Raw genomic sequence first — 20,015 nt, 5'->3', positions numbered from 1 at the left:
CCGTACTCATTACCAAAAATCTAGAGAACACAAAGAAACATTAAAAAAAAAAAAGTACTAATCTCAAAAGTTAGGGTTAAATGAATGTGTCAGTCAAAAGTTTCATTCCACACATTCATGTATGTTCTTGGACACCCATGTTGAATTTGGTAATCTATGGGAAATACTTTCAGTATTTAAGAATTTATGAATAAAAGGTGTATTTACAGGTGTATGCGGCAAATCTCTGGTACAGTATTCATTCATTAAAGAACCTTTGCATTTATCCTCTATAAGCAGTATTTTAGGAACCCTGATTTAGTTGAAAATGCATGATGATGTGACTACAGTTACAATGTTAACTTGCCCAGGTCATGTGAAAATGCCTTCCAGTTTACATCAGAATTCAGATCACTTGTGGGGCAGAGAGCGTGCTCACCTCCTCGTTCTCGATTTTGAGTGTGGCCAGTCGGGACTGCAGCTGCTGGTACCTGAGCATGAGCTCCGCCTGGACCGGCTGCTGCGCGCTGACCTGACACACCTGATGGGGAATCAGAAACCACGGTCACAACAGGGCGCCGTCCAGCCAACCTCCAGAGGCACGGTTCTCCTATTTAAAGGCTGCGTGAATCCCACGGATCCCCTCAAGATTCCAACCACATATTTTACTTTTAACTGCTGCCTCAAAACTTCAGTTTTAAATATGAACTTGTTACCTAAGTGGCAAGAGCAGAATGCAGCTGCCTGGCCTGGAGGTAACTGGGAAGAGAGCAGCTGTAGGAAGCACCCCTGTAAAAACGCGGCAGTTGCCAGAACTCTGATGCTGCCGGCTCACTCGTGGAATTCTGAACGACCACGGGGCGGGGGCAGAGTGGGAGGGGTGATCCAAGTGCACCGTCGCGCAGGCACAAGTGGGGCAGGCAGAGCCTGCTGGTCACAGTCAGCCGGGTGCCTGTAAGTCACTAAGCCTGTTTCCTTACCTGTAAAATGGGGACAGTAAGAGCTCCTACACCGTAAGGCTGGTGCCGGGATGAAATGACACGATGCCCGTAAAGCACCTAGAACACTGCCTGGCAGGTAGTGAGAACTCAAAAAAAGTGAGTAACTATTTTAACATCTTGCAACCACGGCTTGTCTTGCCAATGTCAGCCAAATCATGTGATAGACCACGAAACTGAAGAGGCCACTTGTCTTAGGCTTTGGTAGAATGATACTTTGGTCACGATCCCAATTATGGAAAGATCCAAATTAGAGCCTTTTAACTATTTTAAAATCACACCAGAAACAAACAGTTTCTCCTCATCTTCCTTGTCAGAGAAATGGTCTTGACAAATGGGGGTTTCCTTTCATGAAGTCTCTAAAACATCATAGAGATGACTGCTTCCTGGCGGAACTGGCCATAAAAAAGGGCAGCAGACTTGCTATATTAAAATAATAATAGCACCCCCCAAAAGTAAAAACTATTAACCCAATTGAAATCACTCATCTGTGACATTTTATCATTCTGTGTTTAACGTATCCATAACTGAAAAATTAAACAGTAACCATTTGGTTTTAAAAACATAACTCTGGGTGGGATAAGCCACTCCCCTGTCACATTCATGTGCTCTTGGCACAAAAACCACTTACCATTTTAAGTCAAGTAATTCACTTTATCAAATCAAGCAAAAATAAAGTTGGGTTAGAAATGCATCAGGTACATACATATATATCTTATAAGTCTTAACATCAGGTGTTCCAGAAAAATTACAACATCACAGAAATCTGCCATGGAAATTATAATCACATCTATTTTAAAAAACATAATGTCACCACAATAAGCTAAAATTGAGTTTTAAATCTCTGGGTGCTGTTTTGCACAGCTGGGACACCAAGTGCTATGCAGCGTGCTCCACTAATTGGTTCTTCTTGTCTTCGCCTGTTCACAGACAATAAATATACCACTGAAACTCATAAATGGTTTAAATGCATTTTTTTCCTTTGGATAAAACAGGACAGAAAGCTAAATTCACATATATAAGGAACCTAAGATGTAACACATCATTTCTAATGTTCATTTTACCAATCTGGAGAGAACTTGAGTCTTAAAAAAATGCTGTGTATCTTTTCTCCTCTCTTCCGTTTTTCTGCCACTTATAATCGTTTTTCTTTATGAGGATCTTTCAATCAGGATGATAAAAAGTCTTCTGATAGATTCTACTGGGCCAGCAAAATGTTTTGTCTTGAACTTAAATTTGAATGTCTTGATGTAGAGGAAGAACTCTTACACTTCCCTGCAACAGTTTAATGCTTACACTCAAGAGAGTTTGCACCTCTGTCTCTTTGGCCTCTGGAGGCATTGGGGTGTTTCACTCTTGCTTTAAAAGGTGCTAGTGGCAGGTCTTAGCAGAGTATTATGCTAAGATCTCATGCAAAGGCAGGAGTGAGAAAACGACTGGGAATTCTTACAAGTGCTGGGTACAACAGGTGGAGAGTAACATATGTGAAGAAGACAATCCAGGAGTGTTAAAATAATCAATTACTGACCTCATCACCCATGTGAGACTGAAACTCAAACTTCATTGGCGGACAGAATGCAGCAGGGTACATCTCCATGAACCTCTGCTTATCACTCCTGGGCTCCAAATTGTCAACTGCATTCTCAATAATGTCTAAGCCTTCGTGTCTGGAGGTTTCAAGGTTATACTCCGCAGAGAGATACGTTCTCAGGGCTCTGTTCAGACTTGCATGGTAGCCAAGATCACAGCACTTAAAAAATAAAAGAACACCATACATAAAAATTAACTCAAAATGCATCAAAGACCTAAATATGTCAGCTAGAACTATAAAATTTTTAGGAGTAAACTCTCATGACCTTGCATTCGGCACGGATTTCTTGGATATGATATCAAAAGCACAAGCAACAAAAGAAAAAATAAATTTAGGTTTCACCAAATTTGAAGACTTCTGTGCTTCAAAGGGAACAAGCAAGTAAAAAGATAACCCACTTAATGGGAAAACTATTTTGCAAATCATGCAATCTGCTAAGAAATTTGTATCTAGAATATATAAAGAATCCTCACCACTCAATAAAAAGACAAATAGCCCAACTGAAAAATGAGCTATGGATCTGCTAGGTATTTCTCAAAAATATATATACAAGTGGCCAACGAGCACGTAAAAAGATGCTCAACATTGTTAGTCATCAGGGAGACACAAGTCAAAACCACGACGAGTTATCACTAGGATGGCTACGATCAAAAAGACAGATAACTACAAGGACTGGGGAGGATGTGGAAAAACTGGAACCCTCATACGTTGCTGATGGGAATGTAAAATGCTGCAGTCACATACAAAGAGTATGGCAGTTTGTCAAAAGGTTCAACACAGAGCTAACATATAACTTGGCCATTCCACTCCTATGCATGTATATAAGCGAAATGAAAACTTTTTTTTACACAAAAACTTGTACATAAATGTTTACAGCAGCATTATTAATAACTGAAAACTGGAAGGCACCTAAATATCCATCAATAAATGGATAAAGGAAATAAAACATTCAGCCATAAAAAGAAATGAAGTACCGATACATGTTACAACAAAGATCAGTCTGGAAACATTCTGCTAAGTGAAAGAAGCCAGTCATAAGAGACAACACATTGTATGATTCCATTTATATGCAATGTCCAGAATAGGCAAATTTATAGAGATAGAAGGTAGACTAGCAGTTACCTAGGGCAGGGGATGAAGAATTGGAAGAGTGATGGTTAAGCGGAACAGGATTCCTTTCTGTAGTAACGAAAATGTTCTAAAATTATGGCTATGTGTATACAACTCTGTGAATATGATAAAAGCCAATTGTGGATTTTTAATGAGTGAACTGTATGGTATGTGACTAATATCCCAATAAAGCTATTAAAAAATAAAAGAAGCAAAATCAAATACTGAAAGGAAATGATAAAACGCATTCAAGTTCGTTCATGCGTACTGAGAGTGACACAGTGATTTACTGAAATCCTTCTATGATGCAAACATAGTAACTGTAATATTTTGATACTTGTATCATTTACTGAGGACAATACCCTGTACTGTTTCAGAACTGAGAACAGGTTTGGATCTGCCAAAACAGTCCAGGAATGCCTTCCCTATCTCTAGAATAAAATTTTTAAACGAGAAATGATTGCCAAAGACCTTTAACTAGAGATAGAATTTTGCTTAGTATTCATAGGAATATAAAAGGGCTCTAGACTTCTAGAATCTAGTGCACTACCTTTAACTTGTATTTTTTTTTTTCATATTGCATTCTAAGAGAATATTATTTTAAAAAGAATGTGACTCTAGATATGGGTCAGTTACAAATTACTGACAGAATTTTAAATCTGTACATAAAGCAATATAAATCTCTTAAAGAGGAAACAAGTGGTTTTAAAGGTACCAAATGAGGTCATCCCTATATTGTTCTAATGAAGCTCAATCAATTCAATTTGATCCAATTCAACTCACTAACTGGCCATCTACAGATGCCTGGGAATTTGCCAGGCTCCAGGAGTATGAAGCCTGGAAATAAAATATAACCTCCATTCTCAACAAATTCAAGTATAAGCTGTTCATTAGTTTGCTACTACAAGAGTAATAAAGGGCCACGGAGAACGCAAACTGTTTAATGTTTTAAGAAGGAACAAATCCACTCACTCACCTGTCCTTAGAAATGCCAGCACATTTAATTTCACCCTCACACTCCAATTTCAGAATGTTTAAATTTGGGATTTTTACATAAACATATTCTAAAATCCTGTTTTTCGAAGTGTGGTCTGGGGACTAGCAGCAATCAGCTGGAGCTTGTTAGAAATGCATACTCGTGGGCCCTACTCCTGATTCTAATAAATAAGAACCTGAAGTTAAAAAAAAAAAAATCCGGGGTGGGGTTGGGGGGTGTCTAGCTCAGCGGTAGAGTGCATGCTTAGCATGCACGAGGTCGTGGGTTCAATCCCCAGTACCTCCACTAAGAAAAAATGAGGAAAAAAAAAAGAAACTCCACAGGTGATTCATACACACACTGAAGTTTGAGAAGCACGGCACTAAAATAATCTCATAAAAGGGTCTTGAACCTTGTCCTTTCTCCAAGCAGGCCAGAGAATTGATCTGATTAAAGAATGCTTTATTATTCTACTGTATAGCACATGGAACTATATTCAGTATCTTGTAGTAACCTATAGTGAAAAAGAATATGAAAAGGAATGGATGTATGTACATGTATGACTGAAACATTGTGCTGTACACCAGAAATTGACACAGCATTGTAAACTGCCTATACGTCAAAAAAAAAAAAAAAAGGTATAAAACTGGAAAACAAAGAACACTTGATTTAAAAAGAGCAGGAACTAGCTGTTACATCACAACTACAAATACCAGCAAAACACAGTTGTAAAATGCAGCAGTCTCCACATTAGTACATTTCCAGTGCAATCAGCTTCACCCAAATATAGGAAATGATTTTCAGTTAATTAGAAAATTCTCGGCTCACATGAGCCAAGTTCTCTTTCATTCCTCTAACTACTCAGAATCCATAATGGTTCTGTGTAGCAGTTTTATACACATCAGAGGGACTGAAAAAGTATTCTTTCAGCAACACCTCATCTTACAAAAACATGAATTTGTAAAGGAAACGGCCTCCTTTCTTTGAGATGTACCAGTGCTTCAAAACACCCTACTATTCTGAAAGAAGGCAGACTCAACTTGAGTCTAATGAAGCAGATCACACAAGCTGCTTTACTTTATGAGAACGGATCCCAACGGGACTTAACAGAAAATGGATATTGAGAGGAAAGAAACAACCCAGAGAAAAGCCTTTTCTCCCCGCTACAAAAACCAAGTCTCTTTTCAACTTAAAAGAGAAAGGGAAAAAGAATGAAGAAAAGAGAAAAAGAAAGACTATTCAACCCCAACTATCCACTTGAATTACAGCTCTGAAAATTAGATACTAAATTTTCATTATTCCCAGACTTAAACAGTTCACTCCTCAAATTTCTAAGTGTGGCTTCTTTGGGGAGTAAATACCAGGATTTCAAAAGTACCAGTGCATGTTTCCTCACCCAGTGCGGCCAGGCAAATTTAGTGGGTCTGGTCCCAGTAAGACTCCCCTGATTTTACTGTAGTTTCCTAGTAATTTGAGGATAAGCATGCATATGGCTTAGTACCAACCCAGGGGCCTCCCCGGGGTATCTTCTGGGCTTGGAGTACTTCGGAGATTTCTGTGATGAGCCTGGATGGAAAATTTCCTTCTCTAACTTTTACCAGTACTTATCAGTCTGTGAGTTCATTTAACTGGCATGACATTGTTGCTTGTGATATGCAGTGTTTTCTACACTCCAGGCTTTCTAAGCATCCTAAACTTTCAAAGAAACAAGAAACAGGAATAAAATTCTTATTCAAGGTCTCCTGAGACAGCACAACCTGTCACAATCATCTTTTTTTTTTTCCAAATTGGAAGCTAAAATGACACTGGATATGTTAAGATTCAAGATACTTGGTTTAAAAGGCCTCAAGTAATTCTATGGAGCTTATGAATTATTAATGACGATATGAAAAGCCAGCTTCTGCACAAAGCATTGAATTATAACCCGAGTGCATTTAATGATGAAAATACATAAGAAACCAACAAAATATCTTATGAAAACAAAACAGTGTTGTTCGGATAGATAAAAAACCCTGAATGGATATATAAAATTATGGATTAAAATGGGGAAGGGAAGACTTGTTGGAAGCCAAAGGGTATATATATATTTTAAAGTATCCTAAGAGCTGCCAAGATAGGTTCCACGAGGTATTAATCTAAATCGCCACAGTAAGGCTAATTTCCTTAGGCAAAAGGGTTGCAAATAGTATCAGAAATGAAGACGAAATCTAGGTACTGAGGACTGACATACTTAACTCTTGTTCCAACAGCTGAGAGGTCGATTCAAGTATACGGTGGGTATAATGTCACGTATAACTGGATCATGGTTATTTAGGGCGATAATTTTTTTTGAAATAGACTTTATAACATGAGAAGCCGTAGTGTAGGGTGGAACTTTGGACTTAGATGGGATTATTACCATAATGGAACTCTACAGGAAACAAGTCCTATCCGTAAGTTTCCAGAACAGTAACAGCCCATGTTATTTTCAGGGCAGCCCAGGAAGTGGCTGGAGGGCAGCCCCAAGCCCACGTGTGACTCCGGAATCAAGCAGTTGTCATGAGAATGAAGAGGGACGGAACTCCTGCGAAGTATTCTATCTTAACTTCATCACTCTTGCCTCGGCCTGAGAAGTTTCCATGCTCTCTTCTTGTGGGGCCCCTCTCTGGCTCTTATAAGCTTGGCTTTGGCCATTCCAGAACCATGGATATTGGGTAAAGACTTGGTCTACCCTTTGTTTTGAGTTTCTCTGAAAACATAGTGCAACTCAAGCAAACAAACTGCAAAAACAGCTTTCACAAGACCATGGGTGGCTTTCACAAAGGCCAAAAACAACTATGTTTGGAGCTTTTACGGTAGATGTCAAATGAAGAAGTTGATTTCTTCTATGTAAGTATCTCTGCCCTTCCCTAGTTTCCTCTCTAGCTATTCAGTACTTCACCCTGGAAACAACACATTTTGTGAGAGTCAGGGATCTGGTGGGACTGAACTGGGTATCTAAACTGTAGGCAACTCTTACAGACCTGCTTTCACTTCTGGGCTCCTGATGGTTCATAAAGGGCTGACAATTTAATGTTTGCTGCTGTTTTAACAACTGCAGCCGAGCATTTAGTAAAACCTGTTCTGAGTTTCTCTTCAGCAATGAAAAGGTCAAAATGGTACATCTGTGTGATAGGAATGGATACAAAGTAGGAAACAGAAGAGGGAGAGCTGAACTTGCAGATGCCCAGCCAATGAGAAGGCTGAACCATCATCTGTTGCCTAATACAGACAGCTCCCACCCAGTCATTTCTTTCAGAGGAGCTGCTGCTAGACTAGTCTTCCCCCAAGCCAAATCTGTATAACTGCCCTGAGTCAAATTACAGGAGAGGAGAGAGAACAAAGCAAGCAAGCAAGCCCCCATCAATACAGGTCGGGGGGTACACGGGAGAAAACAGACAGACAGGGCGTGCAGGGGGAGAGGGAGCTGCTCTTTTGTACAGGCAGCTGGGTGCACAGGAATGAAAAGAAGGAATGAGTCTTGTAAAGCTCAGGGAGAAAGAGTCTTCTGGACAACAGGAGAATGGCCCCAGGCAAGAAAAAGCTTAATGGGTCTGGGTAACAGAAAGGCCAATGCACCTGAAGCATGGTGACTAAGGGCAAAGCTGGAGAAGATGACACTGAGTGGCAGGTGGGTGTCAGTTCACATAGGGTCCTGGTGAATAGTTTGGGTTTTATTCTAATGAAGAAGTTTAAATAGGGATTACAGGTCTGATTTATAAAACTTTAAAAAATACTTTGGCTGCTTGGGATAAGAATGAATAAATTCTCGACCAGAAGCTCTCAGGGGTAAATTGGGAGATATAAGTGCAGGGAAGAGATGAAGAGGCTTTGTCTAGGAGACTGAGTGCAGACAATGAGAAATAGCCAGTTTGGGAAGTTCTGGAGGAAGGGATGATAAGATGTGCTGATATATTTGTATGTGAGCAATGAGAAAACTGGGCTTTTGGCTTGTGCAACGGGGTGGAAAGTGGTGCCATTTTCTGAGGTGTGAAAAATGGGTAAGAAGCAGCTGTTACACGTGTGGAGGAAGAGGAGGACGACAGGACCAAATGTTCAAGATGCCTACAGACGTCTGGTTCGAGACGTCCAACAGGCAGTGGATATGAAAATCTGAAGCCCAGGAAGACGACCAAGGCAAAATTTAGGAACCACTGGATAGTACTGAAGGCAAAGGACCAAGAGAAAGAAACCCAAGGATCATGCCTGAGGATGATCTTCCATTCAGAGGTAAAGCCAGGATGGAAAAGAGAGCTCTGGAGACAGAAAGCATAGCCTTTGCAGCAGGTGGAAACCACACGGATGCAGTTTCTTTATCAAAGGGCCATGGTCTACTCCATTGGAAGGAACTTTAAAAAAGCCATTTACTCTAGTCCTCCAACTCACTTCAATTTTTAAATACCCTTTCTTTCACAAAGAGATAAAAACATGCATAAATCAATTTACAGGATAACTACACTCTGCTAACCCGTTTAACATGACTGCTCCATAACCTTCCTGATAAGAGTTCAGGCCTAATGGGGACAACAATATTAAAATTTGGCAGGTATGGATAAAGCTGAATACTATTAAGTAGTCGGGGGGGAAAGTCAAACTAATTAAGAAAAATCTGAACTCTGAGTAAGTTGCTTTTTAATTAAACACATGTGCCTAGCGACAAAAGGATAAGGCGAAAAGCTTTAGGACAGCTGATTATTTAGAAATGATAAAATAAACATGGCATGCGGTATATGACATAATCTAATTTCAATCTCATTCTGTATAAACAGCTAATAAAAAACATATGACAGAAATCTCTACCAAGAAAATCCCCTTGGAGTAGGGGATTATTCTATGTCAGCATTCCATAATAGTAATACAGACTCATCCTTCAAGCTTCAAAGTGACATGCAAACTTTTACAAGAAGTAACTGAAGACTGTGAAACTGTACTATAATGATGACAAGTACTTTATTATTATGAGGCAGGTGCTCAGGGACAAAGCACTGATAGAGTGTTCCTGTTGACGATTTTGTTTCTCTGACTGCTTTTTGAGGGTGGGTTAAGTGTGGGACTGGACTGAAAGGTGACATTACCAGTTCTGCAATCTTAAAGCCAGCTATTTTAAGAATTCCAGATCTACTGAATAGTGAATATGATTATAGATCAGAAATCCCTAGCATTAGAACTTACACTCTCTCCTCTTTTATCTTAGCAAATCATAATCACTTGAAAAATTTCAGCCGTCGCAAATATTTGTTGCCTATATGATTTTTCTTCTGGTTGTAATACATCCTAACTCTTACAGAATAATTAGTTATGGTCTCTTCTGCACTTAATGTTGGGGATATTAACGGTTGCAGATACCAAATCTATTATTGACAAAACTACAATTTATTTTCCCCTATAATTATGCCTTTAGTCTCCCAAACTGATTAATTTCTTTTGGCCAATAGTTGTATTTCTTAGAATTCATATTAATTGTTTAGGATGACATAATAAAACCCTCACTGTGAAATTAACTTTGTTCACCTGATTCCAAACTAAGAGACTGTTATTCTACAAAATAAAATTTACTTAGAACTTTCTTCACAGACAGAGAGAAGCCGTCTTGACAGCCTTCTGCTTAGGTGACACTCTGGATTAACCAACATTCAGTTCATTCTATAAAGCAGAGGTCAGCCAACTATGGTATGGCCTGTGAATGAAATCCAGCCTGTGGCCTGATACGGTACATGAAGTTTGAACGCAACACAACCACTAGCTTATTTATTATCTATGGTTGCTTTTGCATTAGATTTAAGCAGGGACAGAGACCATAAGGCTCACAAAGCCTAAAATATTTATTATCTGGCCCCTTACAGAGAAAGCTTGTCAACTCCTGCTCTAAAGCATAACGACCAATGCCAATGCACTGTGAACATACACAGCTAATAGGCCCTCTCTAATACTCCTGCACATTTCAGCTCAAACAATTAGTCTGTACACTTTCAAGAGTTGACTGTATAATATTTGTGCCACTTATATTTATTATAATTTAATTAAATACTAAACATAAAATACTGAGAAAGGAGTTGATGGAAAGATTTAAGAGTAAACAAAATTTTTATCAAATTAGGCACAATTGCCAATTGTGCAAGATTGCGAAAATACTGTAAATATCCAGAATATTTTTTCTTATATATGTTTAAAAAAAACCCAAAAGTAGAAATCATAGATAATACACAATGGGTGTGGCTGCATAAAGGAAAATTGACCATTCAGAACTCTGTACAAAGAGATAAATCATAATTTAAAAACTGGCAAGTGCAAGTATATTGGTATACTTTAGATTAAAATATTTAAGGGATGGCTTTATCATTTTTTATAACTCTCTACTTTTTCTGTTTCTAAATATAAAATATGCCATACTTACAGGTAAGTGCAAAACATATATATAGTCAGCCCTCCATGGCCACAGGTTCCATATTCACAGATACAAAAGGACTGACTCACTGCAAGGAACTTGAGCATCCTGGGATCTGATATTCATAGGGGTTCCTGGAACCAATTCCTCGTGGATACGAGGGACAACTGCATGCTTTTAAATACATAAAATACTGCCTATATTTCAGCAGTCCCCTGAATCCCTTCCACCAATTGCAATACCTTCCTTTCTCCCTAGAGATAACTCAGTATTTGGAGTATCCAAAAATGGCTAAACCTTGTTTGGTATACTATATTCAGATATTTCCATCTGAAATAAGAGTAAATATTTGCTTAATAATTAAGCCATCACTTTCTTTACTATATTACCCAAAATAAACTTTAGAAATCTGATTTCTAATATTTTTAATTTGGACTTTATGAAGTTCATGTATTTAAGTTAATAAAAGTGTTGTTTTCTGTGCAGAAGTTCATCATAAAATTAATTTATTGATCACAAGGCACAATGAAGAATTTAAGATTTACTAGAAATAAATCCCAGTAGAGATCCATTTAAACCATTATTTAGAAACAGAATGCTTCCCTACATTGACAGCCATTTCTCAGAGAGAGAGAACCCTGCTAATTCAAACTAACATTGATAGGTAAAGGTGAAGTTTAACACGGATAAAGACTGGAATTTTTAAATGAAAAAAAAAAAATAGTATTACCTCTTCTAAATCTACAGGAAACTATCAAAGTGTTCCATTATCAAAGTTTTTAGACCTGTAGTAATTAACAAGAGGACTGATTCCATTAAACAGGGTGTCAATGATATATATGTAAACTGATAGTCTGAAACGCCTGAAAGTATTTTCTTAAATTGCTATTCCCCTTTAATTTACATTATTAATTTGTACTTTAAGAAAGTATTCTGTTGACCAAAAGTAAATTATCGCCCAGATGTTGCTGAGTTCCAAATTTCCAATTTAATAAAATCCAAATTCAAGAGATTTTGGAATATCCATAGTTTGTTGCAAGGGAAAAAAACCTTAACTACATGATGGAGGAATCAGAGCTATAGCACCATAAGCTAGTGATCAATTTTAGTATTACTATTGGTGGGTTAAACAGATGTTGTTACATACTTTTTTTTAAACTGTTGTTACATATTTACATAAGAGGCAGCAACACCACCCATGCTGCATTCCATTGCAAAGTGTTTAACTTGAATCCATAAAGCTTTTATACAGTGTTTGCATTATAGGAAATACAAGGGATAGAGAAATGGGCTAAATAACACAACAACAAATCATCAGACAAATTGAGAAGCTGAGATTTTCTGAGAACTACTGTTTCCCCAACAACTGTTTCTTCAACAAGGGACTTGGCTGGATAATAAAAGACTAAAGGGACACATCATGCAGATGCAATGGATAATCCTAAATTGGGTCTAGTCTAGACACACCAGCTGAGAAACATTTTTGGGGGTCACAAATGGGAATGTGGTCTGGTTATTAGATCAGATAAAAAATTTCTGAAAAGGAAGGATGGAGATCAATGACTGAAAAAAGCGAGTTGAAAAGCTGTAAGTAAAATGTGATTTTATACTCTCGAACTGGTCTGGAAATTTCGTATGTCGACACAGAGGGAAAAAGTCTATGTTGTAATAGTGACAATCTCACGTGGTAAGAATGTGATCATTTTATTGTTTGCTTATAGTATTTTCTAAATTTCTACAATGCGAATGTACTGCTTCTGTAATAATAAAAGACTAGTTTTAAAACAAATTCTATGGAAAATTTATATAACTTTTTTATATCAATAGATCCATTCATCATCTATTACTCAAAATTTATAAAAGAGACAAAGATATTGAATTGAGTAGAATCCAAGGGAGACTGGAGGTTTAAAAAAGGTCTCAACTTGAATTCTTTGATTATTTATGATGATCTGATTTAATCAAGGTACGTTTAGTATCTTCCATGTCATTTTCACATACAAAAAACTGTGCATTAAAATGTTGTCTTAACTTTTTTTCACTAGAGGTATCACAACTCTTCTGACTATTAGACAGCTCAGGCTAAAACGTATTTTGCTAAATAAGCTCACAGAGCATAAAGGAGTCTAGGTGCCTTTGCATAATAATCAGTTTCTTTTTTACCAGGAAGGGTCAAGCTTAATGGTTTTTAGGATCACCACTATATATGCAAATTGGATTCCTACAAAATAAGTGGCCATTTTAGAATGTACACAGTCACACTCTGATTGCCTCAGAAGTGAGTCAACGAACATGGAGTGTCATTTTCGCTAAGAGCCCTCAATTTCTTTTTGAATATGACACCACCAATTGTGTACCATTTCTTTTAAAATTCTTATTTAAGTTGTATCATTTGAGAATTGTTTACATTTTAAATTTAAGGCTGCTCTTTTTAAAAATCCAGCTTTTTTAAAAACCGGAAAATTATCTGGCACATTTAACCATTTTTTACTTATATTTGGGTTATTTAGATCTGGAGATTAAAATGTCTGAGTTTGAAACCTACCACTTACTCGTTATGTAACCTCTGGCAAGTTACCCAGAGTAGCTAAGCCTCAGTCCCTTTAGTCTATAAAATACCTCACAAGGTTATGGTCAGATGGGATCATGCTTAGAAACCTGCCTGTCACACAGTGAGAGCTCAATAAATATCCATGACAGTTATGGCGACTCTCACATAACCCTGACATGCTCTTCTTGTCCTGTATGTCCTAATACTATCGAGGATGCTGTCCACATAGATGCCCCATGGGCATCTCAATCTTACCGTACGTAACAGAACTGCTGCTCCCTGCCCTTTGACCTGCTTCTCTCCAGGGTCCCTATCTCAGTAAAAGGTACATTATTAACCTAGTTACTCAAGACCTGAGCCTAGGAGTCATTTTTATCCTTTTTTTTTTTTTAAACCCACCACCTCCATTTTCTATTAGCTCTATTTTCAATAAATTTTGAATCCAATCACTTCTCACATGTCTATTGCTACCACGCCAGGCCAAGCCAGCATCACCTCCAGCCTGGGCAATTGCAAAGGACTCTAGATACAGCTCACTGTTTTCATGCTTGTCCTAGTCACCCACCTCAGTCTGTTTTCCACCCAGATGCCAGAATGAGTCTTTAAAATGTAGACCAGGTGATGTCACTTCCCTTCTTAAACCCTCCAATGGCTTCACACTACACTTAGAACAAAATCTACCCCTTTCCCATGCCCAAAGGCCCCTCAGTGGTCAGGCTTCTGTCTCCCTTCTCTCCCAGCACCCTCCTCCCCACTCGCTCCTCTCCAGACACACTGGCTTCCTTTGCTACTCTTCGAGCACCTTGAACTTGCAAAACACACCTCTGCCTCTATATCTGTCATCTCGCCAGTCCTTCAGTACGAGGGCTTCCCGCCGCATTAGTGAAATGGCTCATGTCTCCACCCAAACACCTGGCTTTTCTGACCACGCCATCAACAAAAGCACCCCCAGAGCTCTGTTTGATTTTCCTTCATGGCACTGTTCGCACTAACAATAAGTAGTATCTTATTGTTAATACTCATATATGTAATAAAGATAAATATTTAACATATAAGTATATGTAAATATTTAATATATAAGGACGTATTACATATGTGTAAATTTTTTGTGGTCTATACATAAACTCCACCCACAGAGGTAGAGATTTTGTTTTGTTCACTGCTGAATCCCCATTGTCAAGAACAGTGCTTGGTACCTTAGAGGTATTAAAGAAATACTCTTCAAGACACAGAGACTTTCCCTTTTGGTAAGTTGGCTTGGGTTTAGCCAAGTACTCCAATCACTACTAAAATTAGCCCTAAACAAAAAGAGTAAGCAGGGTTGGTACATAGAATTAGTTCTCCTATATTCCATTTATTTTGCAGAATCCTTACAGATCTAAGTTTGAAAATAGGGGTCACCAAATTATTCTTATTCAGGAAAACCAGCAGCAATCTAGCAGGAAAAAAAATTCTTTTTATTTCAGCAGATTGCTAGAAGGAAAAAAAATTTTTTTTAGCTTCTGTATTTAAAACAATTAAGTGGTTACTTACTTGGTTGAAATACTTGTAACAAAGGAAATGAGAAAAAAAGTTTTCCCTGGTTATATTTATTACTAAACGGTTCTGTATAAAGAAGTTATGATATTATGAGATAAAACTGTTTAGACTTACATAAAAGGAAAAAGTTACATCAGAGTGTTAATGAATAAAACCTTTCATAACAATTCTTAACAATTCTTTTGTAAAAAGTCCCAAACTGTGGCTCTAAAATAATAAATATGTGAGACTTAAATTTACCATAAAAATAGTCACTTTAACCTACTATATGCCTAAATTATGATAGACATTAGGAGCCATAGAAAATAATTTTACATTATCATGTAACTGTTGAATTCAATCACTACAAAGCAGTATACGAGTAAACTTCCAGCAGGTAAGTCTCTGAACTTCTACCACTTTATCTATGTTTCCTTACGACACATCACTTTTTTGGACACAGGATTTCTGTCTGTTTCATCTTTGCCGTCTCCTACGGAGTTAGCACAATGACGGGGCTACTCGGTGGACCATTTCTGAATGGAAGAATGAGTGATGTTGAGGGGTAAAGTTGGGGAATGATGGCAGTAAACACTGCACAAATGTGACAGCAGATGTCTACCCGAGAGTTCTAAATGAGCCCAGTTAGTGCTTTTTTATATTCTATCCTGTGAGGGGAAAGTATAGAGAGTTAGATAATACAAGTGGTTTCCCTGTGTTCTATTTTGCTTCACAGTATTTATCACAACTGTCATGAAGGCATCATTTGCTAACATCTGTCTTTTCTGCTTTCAATTCTAAGGGGAACAAGCTGCACGTCTATGGCTTCTCAGAGCCTCATCGTCTCACAATAGGAGGGGCCCAATACATATATTTTTGAATCAACAAATGCAGTTAGGGCTGTGCCAACTGCACAGGGCCCCCTTCCGAGCTGAGTCTTCCAGGCACTCACAGCTTCGCAAAACCTCACAATTCGTTTTTCAGTGGTTTTAGAACGCACAGTATTTCACATGCATCTTACAATTAATAGTACCTTAGCATCCTGTGTCGTTTAATTGGCAGCATTTTTCCTTTCCGAGAATTATATAAAATGACATTGTTTTAATAAATAATGGTGTTTTAGAATCAAGGAAAGAGAGTTATTGCTCATTCCATCTCAATATGGAAAATATAAAAACTTCAAGTACTTACGTCGATTAAATCTGAAAGATCATGAATATAATACTTGAAAACTGAGGCGTTGGTTGCTTCAAGGGTTAGGAGATACTCATTCCGTGCCTTAATCGATTTTAGCTTATTTTCCGAATACTTGGCTTGTCTCTGGAGATGAAGAGGATCCAGGCATTGGGAAAGACAATAGAGTCATTTTTAAACAAGACAGGGAAACATACATGAATTTCTATTCATCTAAACAACTTATTCTACATATACAAATGACCTTCCAAGTTCTCTGAGAAAAGTACATTTTTTATCTGATTTAAATAAACTAAAATTACCCAGTGACAGGGAATAACAACAACATTCTCTGGGCACCAGGCCCATGTGCAATGAAATCTCTTTGTTCATATTCAAAGTTCTCCACATTGTGTACTGAATACTTGGCATTTGCCATGAAATGATGTCCAGCTGTTATTACATGATTTTTATATTTCTTAAGCATTTTTTCATTCCCGTGGGAGGAAACACGTCATTTTGCAGTAATTTACAACATGTGTCTATTTGCTGCTGCATCAGTGTTCCCAGGTCTGTCACCTCAAGGGAGGAAGGACTTACTCACCTTTTCCTTCATTTTTTCTATTTTCTTTACAGAGCTTCGCCGCTGGTGTCTCTCTTCCAGTCTAATGTGGAAGACTGGGTCACCAGATCTGCCAATTTGCTTCTCTTCTTGTTTCTCAGCCTCCTTCAGCTTGCTCTCTGCACTGATGCTCTCTGCGTGGTACATATGGTATGTTTTCATCACCTGTGAAAATGTGACCCAAATTGTTAAAAGATGTCTGTCCATAACTTAGTGAATGGAAACCATTATATGATGTGTACGTTAAAAAGATCACGTTCCAACTTGCGGGGGGAGATAAATTTTTAGTAAAATAGATAAAGTATGTACTATTCCTTCTACATAAAGCAAACAGAAATATGTAAATTTACCTGCCAGGAAGAGGCACTTAGGGACAGGCTTTGGTGAAAAAAATGATTTACAGAGTCTTGTGTGTGCTTTCGTTGTACTTGAAAAGTTCCCTAAGCTTAAAAGTGTTTCTCTAAAATCTCCTCTGCATTATTAATTTGCAGAATAAACCATTATTCATGGATAAATTTTAGCCCAACCTTGGAATTACAAAAAACTCCAAATAAGTATAGCCCTTATTCAAGGAACTTTGTTGTGTAAAATCTACCTGTCAAATTATAAACTGTAAATCTTAAGGTTCCTACATGGTTTTAGTTAAAAAATTGTTTCTATGACCACAAAGTAATACTTTATGTTCAATGTAGAAAATCTGATACAAAAAAGAAAAGAAAAAGCAAGTAGAAAATAAAAAGCCTAAAAGTTTGGTATACAGCTGTCCAGTCTTTTTCTTATGAAAACAGATACACACACACACACTTCTTCATTTTAAAATGATGTATATCTAAACAACAAGGTCCTACTATATGGCACAGAGAACTATATTCAATATCTTGTAGTAACCTGTAATGAAAAGGAATATATATATATAGCTGAATCACTGTGCTGTACACTAGAAACTAACACATTATAAATCAACTATACTTCAATAATAAAATAAAATAAAATAATGCATATCATTTCTCCTTTTAAAAAATCTGAATCAGTCTAAATTTACAATGTTTAATACCCTACATTCTTTCCCATGACATATATCAGAACATTTTCCTATAGCACAAAATATTACTCCAAAACATTATTTTAAGGGCTGTATAATATTTCTTTATAAGACTGTGCCATAACTTAATTCCCTATTATTGAACATTTTAAGATATTTCAAACTTCTCGCTTTTTATAAACAAAGCTGTGCTGAAAACCCTTCATGTATGCCATATCTTGTTTCTTCTCTTATAAATGATACATATAATTTACATTTTAACAGATTTAGGAAGATAACAGGAGATAAAGTTTTATAATGTATCTTTTCCATGTATATTGTAAACATATAATCAATCCTCAGTTTAAAAATTTTTTTAACTTAAAAATTTTTTAAAATTTTGAGACCTTAAAAATCTTGGTTATATTATTGTCACAGAAATGTTTGTGCACAAAATTGTGTCATATTTCTGACAATACGTTTCCAGAAGCAGAATTGCAGGGTTAGAGAATCTACACATTTTTTAGGCTTATAATACAAATGGCCAATTTAACACTCTGCTCATTTGAAAAAAACACCTGATCTATAAAGTTATTTCCCAAAGCCCCTTAGATCCCACAGACGCTTAATAAACATTCTCAAATAATACAGGATTTATTATTTATTTTTTATTAATATCTATTACATCTATATATAATCTCTGTATTCTTAGATACAGAAGAGTAAGTTATAGATTTTCAGAGATTCTACCTGAAAATCACAGTTTTCCAATATAATTTCAATCTACTTTTATATATAGAGTCAGACATCGGGGTTACTTCTGAAACCTGTTTAATTTGAGCACAACTAGAATCTCTGAAAGAAACAACACACAGGCGTGATGACGCCAATGCAACTGACGAATCAAGGACCACAGCAGAACTGAGCACCCGAGGAGTCAGTAGTGGCACTTTCTCAAAAATTATGTCATGTTCTCATCCATATAAAATTGATTTAATTTCATTTGTAAATTATTAAGTTTTTCAGAGCCAATTTTATAACTAAGATACAGTTGTGTTAAAAAAGAGATCAATGTAATGTTTTAGAGTAAGGAACCTGATTTTTTCTCATTTCAAAAGATGAGTTTTAAAATAGTTAGAGGACCAGAAGTATCACTGGAATAAATATATTTATTTAGGCTCAACCCAATTGTTGTTTTTGTAGGTTATATGAAGACGGTAGAAAATCTGTACTTTCTTATGGTTCAACATAACACACATTCTCAAGTGACTATTTTGAAGAGTAAAAAACATGGGGTTAATGAAGAGCGTTTACTTATTTTCATAAAATCTGCTGATGTTTCTCCTTAAAATTATAAGTTAGCCAATCATGTTAAAGGCATTGCTGAACACAGCCAAAGTAAGAGCTAAACAGCAAAGTCGTGGCGGCTTTTTCTGAGCTGTGTGTAATTGCAAAGTTGTCTGTTTTTTCAGTAACTACCAAACCTGTCCAGGGTTAAGTTTGGTCAGCTACTCCAGCATTAAAGAAAAATAAAATCGCATTAAGAAGCAGCTGGGCAGCTGGGGAATGAAAGGGAGTCACCCTGCAGCTGGGCAAACAGCGAGGTCAATGCATCTACTACACACCTTGCATTTCTAGGCTTGGCTCTATTTATATTCCCAGCCTGAAGCAAACCCACATGCCATTTGGGTCTAGTTACATCTTTAAGTGAGAGGGTGAAAAAAGACTCTCTCTCTCTCCAACACACACACACACACACACACACACACACACACACAGTTGCTCAGTTATCTTCTTGAGAAGGCAGGAAAGAAGAAATGAGAACACATGACTCCCATCATAGATGAAAACGCATCCTGGACAGACAAGGGTATCTGAGAAACCTTTCTTTTAAATACATCCTGAAGAAAAGACCTGACCTGCCTCCTGCTTTTCTTAGATGCAGAGGCCTAGTATAAGCAGGTAATTTGCACAAACTAAGCCAATGAACCAGGGATTCTGAGCTGGCTGCCAGCGTGGCGTTTCTTATTAACTAGTCGGTTTTAGAAGAACGTCTGAGTCTGACCTAACACT

The 20,015-nt window shown here is 37.3% G+C and overlaps 1 protein-coding gene across 1 annotated transcript in view; it reads right to left on the bottom strand.

Annotated features, from left to right (window-relative positions):
• The window catches only part of SRGAP1 (SLIT-ROBO Rho GTPase activating protein 1), a 250,031-nt gene that overhangs the window by 64,367 nt on the left and 165,649 nt on the right, over positions 1–20,015 (bottom strand). Inside the window, 4 exon segments of the mRNA XM_006192367.3 lie at positions 419–520; positions 2,506–2,727; positions 16,318–16,446; positions 16,904–17,086. Of these exon segments, the coding sequence (XP_006192429.1) occupies positions 419–520; positions 2,506–2,727; positions 16,318–16,446; positions 16,904–17,086 (636 nt within the window).

The sequence above is a fragment of the Camelus ferus genome, chromosome 12 (assembly GCF_009834535.1).
Source record: "Camelus ferus isolate YT-003-E chromosome 12, BCGSAC_Cfer_1.0, whole genome shotgun sequence".
NCBI classification, from domain to species: domain Eukaryota; kingdom Metazoa; phylum Chordata; class Mammalia; order Artiodactyla; family Camelidae; genus Camelus; species Camelus ferus.
This window is presented reverse-complemented; position numbering and strand designations above follow the sequence as displayed.